The following is a 13,302-nucleotide window of genomic DNA, read 5'->3' as shown; positions in this document are numbered from 1 at the left end:
TGACATGTGTTCTTTGCAAAGTTATGGAGCACATTGTCGCATCAAACATCACTAAACATTTCCAGGTCAACAACATACTTTATCACCTTCAACATGGCTTCAGGTCAAAACGGTCATGCGAAACTCAACTGTTAGGACTTGTCGAGGACCTATCCAGGAATTTAATTCAAGGTCACCAAACAGACTTAATACTCCTCGACTTCTCAAAGGCGTTTGATAAGGTTAATCACCTAAAGTTACTATATAAGCTGCACCAACATGGCATCCAGGACTGTACACTACAGTGGGTCAAATCATTTCTCATCAGTCGCCGTCAGTCCGTCTTAGTCAATGGTGATAAGTCGGATGAGGTCCCGGTCACATCTGGTGTCCCACAGGGCTCTGTCCTCGGCCCTCTTCTCTTTCTGCTATACATAAACGACCTGCCTGAAAATATTGTTTCACAGGTCCTGTTATTTGCTGATGATACTGCTGTTTATATCACAATCAACAATGTTACACAACAACATACTCTGCAAGAGGACTTAACCAGGTTACAAAAATGGGAACACACATGGGACATGGAATTCAATCCATCCAAATGTACAGTGATTAATATTTCCAAGACTAAACACCCTTACAAATCCACTTACACACTACATGGGCAGATACTAGAAACCGTGAGTGATGCAAAATACCTTGGTGTTAGCATCACTTCGGATCTAAACTGGAACAAACACATAAACCAGGTCACTTCAACAGCTGGTCAAACACTTAACTTCATTAAGCGCAATATTCCCTCCAAACAGCAAAATATTAGGGAATTTGCCTACAAAACCCTTGTTAGACCACAACTAGAGTACTGCAGCTCAGTGTGGAGTCCACATACACAGCTCAACATACATAAAATCGAGATGGTCCAACGCAGGGCCGCTCGATGGGTCACCAGTGACTATTCAAATTACAGCAGTGTCACACACATGTTAAAGCAATTGGGGTGGCGTTCCCCTGCAAACAGAAGAAATGATGCCAGGCTACTGATGTTTTACAAGATTGTCCATGGACTGGTTGCAGTGCCAATGCCATCTTATATTTTATCTCCTACCCGGCTCACTAGACACATGCATTCCCAATCTTTCCGGCAAATTCAAACACCCTGTAATTATTACAAGATCTCTTTCTACCCGGCTACCATCATTCTCTGGAATTCTTTGCCGGCTGACATTGCTCAAGCACCTACGCTGGACCAGTTTAGGCAAGGGGTAACCAAACTGGGCCAGGACTTCTGAGTGACCAGGCTGTTTTTAATCTTTTTACTGTACATTTCGCCTTTTTATTAGCACTATCAGCTTTTTCTCAAATTCTCACAAATACTTTATGTATTACTTTAATTCTCCTGTACATTCCTGCTTTTAAACTCTTATGCACTGACGCGCACCTGCATAAAATACTCGCAAGGGTGTCATGCAGTATTTATAGATAGATAAACTCAAAGGCAAAATTTGGATTGCCGGAGACTTTAATTTCCCAAAAATGTCCTGGGACCCTGAGGGCACGCCAACTCAGAAACCTGGCTGCTCTCACAATAGAATTTGTGAAGAATTTCTCTCTATTATTAATGATTTCTCCCTCCAACAAATGGTTAGTCTTCCTACAAGTTTAAACTACACTTTAGACCTCTTCCTTACCTCAAACCCAACTTTGGTCAAGCATGTTAACACTACGGCGGGAATTTCTGATCATGATATAGTACAAGTGTACACAGATTTTAAGCCAAGGTTCAATAAAATGATATCCCACCTAGTTCACTTATATAAAAAAGCAGACTGGTCAAAATTTCAGCAGTTCATAAAGTGTAAATCCCCTTCTCTGTTTAAAGGTTATAACACAAGGTCAGTTGAAGACTATGGTCAGAATTCAAAGAGGTACTATCTGAAGGTATAAATCTATATTCATTCCAACCAAGAGAATAGGTTCAAGACCCCAACTACCATGGGTTACCCAAAGCATTAATTAAACGTCAAATTTGAAAACGAAATAAGATGTTCCAAAAGGTCAAAAATAGCACTAATCCAAAGGTCAAACAACATTACATAAATTTTAAAAAATCTTGTTAGGAAAAATATCAAACAAGCACATGACAGCTACATAGATTATGTCCTTGAATGTCAAGATGATCCGGATAATCCCAAAACAGGTCAAAACCTCTCTCGCAAGAAACTTTTCTCCTTTGCCAAAAATGCCAAGCAAGATTCCCGAGGCATTTCTTCTCTGCTAGAAAAAGGTCAACTTCATACTGTTGACAAAAAGAAAGCCAATATCCTCAATCGTCAATTCAAATCTGTATTAACCCCAATGTCACCTCTCAAATTAGGCCAACTCTGTAAAATGAAAGTGCAGTCTCTACCCTCTATACCAACTGTTTACCAGCCAAAATATCCCCTAATGCCAAAGGTCACTATCGGCATAAATGGTGTTCAGAAAATCCTCTCTTCCCTTAAAATAGACAAAGCATGTGGTCCCGAAGGTCTAAAGCCTATCCTTCTTAAAAATCTTAGTGAACAAATCTCACCACTAGTCATTAAGCTCGGCCAAAGGTCCCTTGACCCGGGCACTATCCCAGCTGACTGGTCCAAGGCGAATGTCACTCCTCTATTTAAGAAGGGCGACAAAAGCAATCCTGCAAATTACCGGCCTATTTCTCTAACTTGTATTCTTTGTAAGTTACTGGAACACATTATAGCCTCTAATTTGACAAAGCATTTTCATTTTCAGGTTAACAATATTCTTTGTTATATGCTCCTTTTATTCTGCTTAATGGCCTAGACCCACAACTGTATAAGTGCCCCCTCCCCCACCCCCAAATCCAAAAGACAACTTCAGTCTTACGTGCGTCTTGTCAGTGATTATGTAACAGTACCTAATTGGAAGATAATCATGAACGAAGGTGTGTTCAGTGGAGTTGAAAGAAATTAATTTTCCTTAAGTGAATGTAGAATAATAACAGTAAGATTATTATTATTTATACTTATATTTATAATAAAACCACAAGTATAGAGAAAACGCAATAATTCCATTTTATTGATAAACAATATTTGCTAATATCATAATAATGAAAAAGGTCATATCGGTGGTGATCTTGCCATTATTATTTCTATATACAGTATATACAAAAAGAATGTGCAAATGGTTTTCTCACAAACCTTATACCAAACACCATTATCGGAATGTAATATGAAAAGATAAAATCAAGTTGTTGTGTTTCAACTATGCTGAATTATCAATTTCAATTATAATTTACATAAAATATACATTTTCATGCCTTATATCCAAAACAAATGCACATTGACTTTTAAATCTTACAGTGTCGGGAATCACGTAACTTACAAAGGCAGCTTACTCGGAATATGGCGGATAAAAATCGCCGGTTATAAACAATAAACAATGACCCTTGTTTGTTGGAAAAACAATGACCCTTGTTTGTTAGAACCATACTGCGGTAGTGATAAGCCCCCAAATGCGCTAATGAAGACAGAAATTCGTTGGCCTACTGCCAAGATCTAGGCCTTTAAGGATTCCTCAGACAGACCTAGCTTTTCCAGACGTTTCAATACTTTTCCGCACCTCCTTTATGATGGCGAGAGAAGTATCTAACACAATTTTTTTCAGATACATCAGGAATCATTCCCTTGACTGAAGGTTTATAATAATAATAATAATAATAATAATAATAATAATAAATTCTTTATTTAAAGAGGGTAAGACTCATTAAGTTTCATACATAACATACAAATCTTATTTTCAATGAGGCCCTCTAACAAATACAAAAAAAACATTTACTCATACAAATGAAAATGTCACAGTCATTCCATAGAGCAGACTTGTAAAGAAGATAAACACATGTTAACAGTCACATAACATTGAAACTCTACGCTGTATTAATCAAAAGAAAGTGTCTGAGTAAATATTTAAATGAATTTACCGTTCTAGCATTTCTAATTGTGTAAGGTATATCTTTCCAAATTTCTACAACGAACGTTTAAGAAAATTTGTTTTTGGTCGAAGGTGCTGTAGATCAAATTTTGTTTTAGAACGACGGCTATAGTATGTATTGTCACAAATTTCAACTGTGTCACAAATATAAGAAGGTACAAGCTTATCTAATGTATGGTATGGTGGCATATTTCTGCATTCACTTAAGCAGATAGTTTTCGCGAAAATTCGTACAGTTTTCATGAAAATTTAAAAACTTTTCACGAAAAGAATCTTTTGTTCTAAGTGGAAAAAATTCACGATAGTGCCAACTACTGCACACGATAACAGATACGGAATGAACAGAAATAATAAAGGGAGTTAAAAAAATACGTTGATTTTGAAACCCATCTGAATGTTATAATTAAATATCTATAAGTTCAAGACACTCTTAGGGGTGGTGGTCGGGAATTGAGGTGGATATAACATACTTCATTCCGTAGAGGGGACTATTGGGTTATCCTTTTGCAGTTCAGGGCACTACATTGACATATTGTCTCATTAACCAGATAAAATTTTCACGAAAACTTTCTCTTACTTTCACGAAAGTTTGTTCAATTTTTCGATAAAGTTCATAAACTTTTCATGAAAACTTTATGATTATCGTATGCAGAGTTATGCCACCATACTAATGCTTTATAAACCAAAACACCAATATTGTATTACTTCCTGTTTGGGAAAGTTAACCATTTAAGTTCACAAAAGAGAGTACTGGATGATGTCTGGAAGGGTACTTTCAATATAAGTCGAGCTGCCCTCTTTTGAATTTTAAAGATTGTTTCTATATTTCCTTTAGAGCAGTTTCCCCATATAGTTGATGCATAGTCAAAAATCGGTAAAATGTACGAGTTATAAAACATATTCTTCATATCAGCATTTAGGTATTTAGATATTCTGTAAAACAGATACAGTGTAAAGTGCATCTTTTCACACACTTTTTTACATGTTGATCCCAACTTAAATTTTTATCAATATAAACACCCAACAATTTTTGACATGATCATTTTGAATACAGTTATTATTTAGAGTTAGTTTTATGTTTCTTACTTTATTTAATTTCTTGTTGGTACCAATTAACATACTGGTTGTCTTATTCGGATGGAGAGCCATATTGTTAGACGTTCACCAATTATTAACTTTGATCATATCAATTTGCAATTTTCTTTCGATATCAGATACGTTATGGTCGCTAACATTGATTTCCTGACAGAATGATGACCCCATGACACGAAACTCCATGGCTCCCTGTTTCCACGACTCTCGGTGACATGATTTGTATTTCCATTACTCTCACTTGTATGATTTTAATGTTACCTTTCCTTGGTTATCTCTGGTCTATTTTCTATTTCCCCGATAGTCTTACGCAGCAGAATTTACTTTGATTTTCTATATTAATCTTAACAGCATGAATACGACAGCATGCACCATTTTGCAATAGGCAGGAATATGCTTATTTTTAGAGTATTTCAGTAAAACACCCACGTCTTGCGACAAAACAATTCTCTATGTTTCTATTTTTCCTTTGCTTTAGTCGTATTCGTTATAATGATCTACTTTGTCTGTGGAATCCTGCAAAGTGTCGGCATTAATTAGTTTTTCTTTTTTTATATATGTAGCTTTTGACTGAACTAGCTCCTGCTCCTCTATTGTAATTTTTAGACCTAAAATTTCTTTAATGTAAAATTTCCTATGCCGTCCTTGTCTCTCTTTATCTCTGTCAAATAATATTGTTGAAGAAACAATCGAGTCGATAGAGTCTTCTTTCCGGCTATTGAGATGCTTTATCAACCAGCTTAAGCATTTGCTCTTTTTGATGGTAACCCATGAACATTTGCCAACTTATGTGAACTTTAAAATATAACAGGTTACGAAACTATTCCGTTTTGGAGGAAAATTTCTCTCAGAGTAGCCAGTCAATCTCTAAGTCTACTCGATCTTTGCTTCGTCTATCACACTTTGCATTTCTTCAAATGTTGCAGCTTTGAATATGGAATAATTAGAATCCGAGAACTATAACGCTTTTGGTTTGTGACCTCAGTAGTGATAGATATATCTTTCTATGTCTTTTTTTTAAATGCCGCCAGCAGCCAACTACTTCTAAAGTGATGTCCGCCCTGGCTATATATTAACAATATCACTGTACTGTGCTCCTTTGTTTAGCTCGTTTCGTCCTTGCATGTTTGCTTTGTCTGTGTATAAGCATGCGTATTAGTGTATAAGTATCGCGTGCTATGGGTAACGTTTTTAAGAGGCTGCGTTCTTTTTTTTGGACATGGTTTTACTTGTTGAATATTCATCCTTGTTTTTATACACCAGTGATTCTCTTAATATTGGAGGAAAGCACGCAGAGTATGCAGATGCTATTAATCTGCTAAACTAAGTCATACTGACTGATCTAAAAGAACTTGTACAGAAAACAAATGAAAACATAGGTAAGATTATTTATTGGTGTAACAAATGGAATATTAGGTTAGCTCCAGAGAAAACTAGTGCCATGGAAGTATATGATGAAACTAACGTTAAACTAGACAATGAGAGAGTTGAAATAGTGTTTAGCAAGGAAGCATATCTTTGATTAGGGAAGAAAGCAGACTGGTTTCTTGTGCAATTACGCAGTCAGCTACTCTGCAGTTACCCCATCATGCCCATAAGCCGCATATGCAAACACTTCTGACACAACAAAATCAATACACGTGATGAAAGTCACGTACTGTACCAGTAACAATCCAACATGTAGAATAAGTTTGGACGTGGTCATGTGACGGAGACAGCGGCAGACACAATTTATCACGCTGTCCCGAAACGTCCTATTGACACGTGAAAATAACTTGTGCACAAGAGCATTAGTCTGTTACACTGATCTGTCTTAGCGAATGTAGTATGAGCGCGTGGAAGAGTCTACAAGAGCATAAGTATGGATGATGACAGTTATATTCAGTCATTCGTAAACGAGTTAACAAACCGAACAACAACAACAACAACATCAAAAATTGCAACAATAAAAATGGATCGATTTATCATCAGAAATCCTACTTCAGCAAATTGTAATACTTCATCAGGCAAATCAAGTGGGTCAAGAATGAAACAAACAACTATAGAATCTCTGAAAGTAACCGAGAGCTTTATTTATTTTTTATTTAAAATATCTATTTCGGACGAATGTTTTCGGATGACGGGGATATAGGTTACAACACACTAAATAGCTGTTCTTCTTTATTCTGTATAAAATTGACATATTTCCAATGGCCACAGCACACACCAAGACCTCAAAGTAAACCCTAGGAGAGAAAATACCAAGGTCCCTACTGGGGCTCAAACCCTGAGCATGGCTGAAGATCCGTGTCGTAGGGTATCGAGATGTTTCATCACCTAGACGTTTTCACCTCTTGGTTGTTTCACCCCTAGCTGTTTCACCTCCTGTTTATTATATTGATTAAGTAGGTGTAAAATGTTCTATTGTGCTCCAGGTGAGCTATTGTGACCGTTCAATGTGCGTCATGTATCGTCTGTCAGCATTTGCCTTGTGAACACTTTAGAGGCCAAAGTTGTGATCCAATCTTCATGAAACTTGGTCAGAATGTTTGTCTTGATAATCTCTAGGTCAAGTTCAAAACTGGGTCATGTGGTATAAAACTAGGTCAGTAGGCCAGATCAAAGGAAAAGCTTGTGAACACTCCAGAGGCCACAGTTGTTACTCAATCTTTATTAAACTTGGTCAGAATTTTAATGTTTGTCTTGATGATCTTTGGCCCAGTTTTGAATCTGGGTCATTATGGGTCAAAAACTAGGTCACCTGTTTAAATCAAAGAAAAACCTTGTGTATGCAATAGGGGCTACATTTTTCATTTGATGTGCATGAAACTTTGTCAGAATGTTTGTTTACACGAAAGCTTGGATGTTTTTTTTTCAGGGTCACATGGGGTCTAAAACAAGATCACAAGGTCAAATCAAAGAATAAGCATGTTTACACTCTTAGAGGCCACATTTTTTATTGTCTTCATAAAACTTGGTTACGTTGTCAGAATGTTTGTTATTGTAAAGTCTTGGATGAATTTTAATCTGGGTCATGTGGGGTCAAAAACTAGGTTACTAGGTCAAATCAAAGGAAAAGCTTGTATGCACTCTAGAGGCCACTTTTTTGCTCCAATATTCCCGAACTTTGTCACTAGTTAGGTATAATCAAAGATAATGCTTGTTTACACTCGAGAGGCCACATTTTTGGTCCATTTTTAATGAAAATTGGTCAGAATATTTGTCTCCATGAAATCACTTCGTCAGACATGTTTACACTGTTATGGTGTGTTACTTAGGTGAGCGACCTAGGGCCATCATGGCCCTCTTGTTAACAATGTTGGCAAAAAGCCGGTCAATATGAGTATTGTTAAGATAAAGCCTTGAAATTTGGATGACCATGAATATGACCTACTGACTGTTTCTTTATATTTTAGCATCAGTTTGACATTTGAAACATGTAGCTCATATTACTCAGGTGAGCGATTCAGGGTCATCATGACACTCTTTTTTTTACCTGCCCAAACCCAGTTTATGGTTGCCCAGGTGTAACATGGTGATCTGATGAGCTATTACAATGCAGTATAACAACAAAATCAGTAGTGCATGATTTTTCTGAAAAGTATTACTTGGGATTTTTCATATATTTCACTTGCCTGACAGGCAACTGAGTATGATATTTTGCTTGCCCACACACCACTGTTACATGCCCCAGGAAATAAGGCAGTCTTTAAGGTTGAGCCCTGAAATGTGGGCACAGGATAAAAAAGTTGCAACCATACAAATTAAAAAAACATTACAAATGAAACAAAATTATAAAGAAATAAGTAAGTTATGAGAAGTAACACTTTTATTCAGTCTTTGTTTGTCAGTGGGTCATTTTACCTATATGGACTGCAGGGCTATAGCTAGAGGTTTTTTGGGGAGAAGTGGGGAGACTTTAGGGAAAAGAAGAGAGTGTTTGCTTCAAATGTTTATCATTTCTAACTCGACATAAAACACCCGAGAGTGTTAATGCTCAGTAGAAGAGGAATTACAGACAGTTTGTATTTATGTATGGACATATGTAAGGGGCTTCCATTTATGAGTGGTTAAAGTCATTGATTTCAAATCATCAATAAATTGCTAAAACCAATACTGTTATGATAATATAATATATTATGAAGTTTGTAACAAAAAAATTGCCTTGTTTCAGGGGGTGGTTGTTGTGGATGATATTCTGCATCATAAATCACGACTCCAGCTTTCAACATCTTCAAAAGAAGAAAAACTTAATAGCCTTAATGAGCTTGGCAAGAAAACTCCACCTCGACACATCATGATGAGCACCAAAATAGGTAAGATCAAGTCCAAGGTTATTGAACTGAGATTGGATACGAAACTCAAAACTAGCATTGAATCTTGAAATAGACAAATTGCAAGGATACCTTTTGCAGATAGTCTTCAATTTCAATTCAGTATCTTGAGTTTGGACCCTTTTCTCACACTTTCTTGCATTAAGTTGAAAATTGTTTAAAGAAAGTATATTGTCAAATTAATTATAATGAATACAGGAAAGATGATCAGTAAGTTGGTTATTTTGTAAGAAAGGAAATCAGTAAGAAAGGTGATTTAAAGTTTGTATTTGTAGGAAAGGCCAAGAATAAATCAGCAATTTGATTATCTAAGGACAGGTGACCAGTAAGTTGGTATTTGCAGGAACGGTCATACATAATTCAGTTATTTGCTGAAAAGTTGATCAATAAGTCGGTTATTTTGTAGGAAAGGTGATCAAAAGGTTAATTATTTAGTAAATACAGAAAAGATAAGCAAGTTGGTATTTGTAGGAAACGTTATTAATAAGTTGGCTACTTTGTAGGAAGGGTGATCAATAAGTTACGGAACAGTGAAGATGAAGATATAAAGAAAGCTGCAAAGAAGGTATATGTGAAATGGAAAAGTCATTTTGTGGAGCACATGGATCGTCCCATGATTGAAGTAAAATGTGATCTGAAGACAGAAAAATTGAGGACATCAGGGACCAAACTGTTGACAGAGGCTTTGAGTGTACAAGTGGGTTGAATATTTATCATTTTAAAGACAATTCTTTTGCTGTTTCTTGATACTGTATCTAAGTATCTTGTGCTATCACATGCCCCTCCTTTCCTCCCCAACACAAAAGACACACCTTCCCCCCACCACCACACATCCACCCCTGCCCATATCAGAGTCTGACCCTGTTTCAGAATGATTTCACAGATATTTTCCTTGCATGACCCTAATTGTTCAAGCAAGCAGTGAAACTCAGATTAGCAGTCTAGGGCCATCATGGCCCTCTTGTTCATTTTAAGGTGTATACATAGACTGGATTAATATATGACCGATTTGAATTATCCTGCGTGTTCTGTAAGCCACTAATGACGAGTTCCATCATAGCTTTAAAGTTTCGTCTTTAAACCTTAGATATAGATAGAAAGCAATATGGAGAATATAATAGGTCATTTTCTTTTGTCTCTTTATCCATCTGTTCATCTATCTGTCTGTCTGTCTATCCATTTGTCACCAAAGAAATCTTTTCAGCTTAAAAGTATTTTTCTCATGAATCCTGAGGGTAAGTTATTTGGTGAATTATCTTTAATGCAAGTTCTTCAGTAATGTCCATACAAAAATGTGGTTCCTTTGGCAGCTAATATGACAAGTGCTCCATCTTGTAGGAGACTTTTATTGCTAGGCAATAGTCTTGTATAAATTTGTCTTAATTACCTCCCTTTTTAGTTATAACATGGTTATCTTCTCTTTCTGCTGAAGGGTAATATATCCAGATGGTGCAGATGACATTCTACAGAATGAAAGCTCATTGATGAGAACAATTGAATATATGAGCCGTGCCATGAGAAAACCAACATAGTGGGTTTGCGACCAGCATGGATCCAGACCAGCCTGCGCATCCGCCCAGTCTGGTCAGGATCCATGCTGTTCGCTAACAGTTTCTCCAATTCCAATAGGCTTTAAAAGCAAACAGCGTGGATCCTGACCAGACTGCGCGGATGCGCAGGCTGGTCTGGATCCATGCTGGTCGCAAACCCACTATGTTGGTTTTCCCATGGCACGGCTCATATAATGAATAAACTTAGTCTTACTTAGTTTTTAAATTATAGCTAATCTGCAGTAAATTATATGTATCTCCAAGGACAGTAAATTCTGGATAATATCTATCACGTTACATTTTATTGTTTCATCATTTAGGACATTCCCAGTCTCATGTATTGTCAATCTTTTCCAGCCCTCAGATAAACTTCCAGAGACCATAGAGAGAGAGACATTTCAACAACACAAAAGACTGATAAATAACAGTTACAGAAGAACTATCAGACATCTTGTGTTTACATTGAAAAATCAGGAAGAAGTAAGAACTAAAGTCAAATCAGGGGAAACAACTGTGTCTGACTTTGTGAAGGACAATAAGAAAAGCTGATAATGAAAGAATAGTAGGAAAATAGGAGGTATAATTGATTGAAGCAGTTGATTATTCGTAATATGCCAGGGTGAATTTCATTTGTAATTCTAGTGAAGGATTACTCTGTCGCAGCATTTGAAATGTGAAAGTAGTTATCATTTTTCTAATATCAAGCAAACAGGAGTTCCTGGTGTTGATTAAAACATGGTGAAGAAAGAACTGGACATCATGGCGTTTCATGTTTCCATTCAACTGCAGATCATCATGATATCTTAGTAGCAAGAATAGAACATCTGTCTGTTTTATACAATTGGCATCAATTTCAGAACAGCATTGTAGACAGTTTCTTGGAAAAATATATTATGCCACAAGTCGGTAATGGAAACAATTAGTTTTAATTTTAATAGTCTGAACAGGATGTGAATGATAAAGAAAATTGAGTTTGTGAACTTGTCTGTGGTAGATATATACTGTTTTTGTTTTTTTAGAAGCTTGTTGTGTCGTGATATACAGTAAACTGCAGTTGTAACGATATCACTTGTTACAATACATCAGATTAAAAATGCAATTTTTAAAGTCCCTGCTTATATTACTCCCTATTAAGTTTCATTAAACGCACACTGTTTAAGATATCTCATGTTGTGAAAAATTGGCTATAGTACACTTTCATGGTTCCTAGGTCACTTTTTTTCATCTTTAAAGTGATAATTGCCACAATTGCAAATGGGTGAGAAATTCACACATTCGCTTGATTAGATTGCAACAGTTGAACATGTTCTTTGTTTATTAAGCAAGTTAATTGTTATTTTTATACACTATGATTATTACCGATTAAGGCTTTGATTTCATACTCACATTATTTAGCCATTATACAATTTGATATTTATGCAGATTTGTGTGCATTTTTATTGTCACTTAAAAATGACCGATTATTTGAAGTAAATACTGTCGTCAGCTTCAACAATAGACTTTACCCTTTTAGAGATTTTTATTTCCGTTTTTAAGTGTTTTACATGTACAGCAGTATTAATTAACAGTTTCATATGTGTTTTAAAATTGATCTTAAATATCTAGCATTTTGAACGATGATTTATCACTAGTTTATTAAAGTACAGAGCACTCGCAGTTGATTTATTCCTTATTTGTATTATACTTCCTGTTTCAGTAAAGTGTCCGCTTTGAGTGTTGTGATCTGTCATACCAAAGACGTAAAAAATTATACCAGTAGCTCCTTTGCTTGGCACTCAGCATTAAAATGGACACTGGCTTCTCTTCTCTCGTACCCTCATAGCGAAGGATTCCATCAGGAATGAGGTGATGAGAGTGATTAGTATAAGTTGTAGAACTTGCTTCTTAATTGACCTAAAATAAATTAGCACAAACTAAGTTTCCCTTTCATAAAAGAATGGATCAGTTGATTTTTTTTATGTCTGTTTGTCTGTCCACCAATAGACCAACTAGTTTCAAATCGTGGATGGGAAGTTTTTAATACTTGTGCTTTTAATTTTAATCAAATGTAAAAAGAAAGCCTTTGTTAACAGGTCATGGATTGGCTGGTTCAGTGACAGATATATCAGATAAAGCTGGATTTTCTGTTTGTCAAAAGATTTTTGATTCACTCATCCAATACATTTTCAACTTCAGTACAGAGTTCTGCATAAGCCAGTCCTAGAGCCATGAAGGGAGTCGCTTGTTCCCACAAACAGCCTTAATTAAACAGAGTTTAATTTGCTTGGTTGCGTCTTTTGTTTCCAAAGAATCTTTGAATAGATTTTATTAAAATAACATTGTCTTACCAGTATATAACAGATCCATCACAACTAATCTATTGTGGTGTTAAGTTT

The 13,302-nt window shown here is 36.0% G+C and overlaps 1 protein-coding gene across 2 annotated transcripts; it reads left to right on the top strand.

Annotated features, from left to right (window-relative positions):
• The first annotated feature begins 6,784 nt into the window (after positions 1-6,784).
• On the top strand, positions 6,785-12,583 carry LOC123538706 (transcription elongation factor A N-terminal and central domain-containing protein 2-like). 2 transcript variants are annotated; one of them, XM_053529380.1, is made up of 4 exons: positions 6,785-7,120; positions 9,218-9,359; positions 9,881-10,074; positions 11,248-11,426. In XM_053529380.1, exons 1-4 carry the CDS (start codon positions 6,926-6,928, stop codon positions 11,293-11,295), a joined length of 579 nt encoding a protein of 192 aa, XP_053385355.1. In that variant the 5' UTR covers positions 6,785-6,925; the 3' UTR covers positions 11,296-11,426. The 2 variants fall into 2 exon arrangements, with proteins under 2 accessions (XP_053385355.1, XP_045178931.2); XM_045322996.2 differs by having other exon boundaries at positions 6,793-7,120; positions 11,285-12,583.
• The last annotated feature ends 719 nt before the right edge of the window (positions 12,584-13,302 follow it).

Source organism: Mercenaria mercenaria, chromosome 18, assembly GCF_021730395.1.
Source record: "Mercenaria mercenaria strain notata chromosome 18, MADL_Memer_1, whole genome shotgun sequence".
NCBI lineage: Eukaryota > Metazoa > Mollusca > Bivalvia > Venerida > Veneridae > Mercenaria > Mercenaria mercenaria.
The sequence above is the reverse complement of the archived record's forward strand: the minus strand, read 5'-3'. Positions and strand labels throughout refer to the sequence as shown.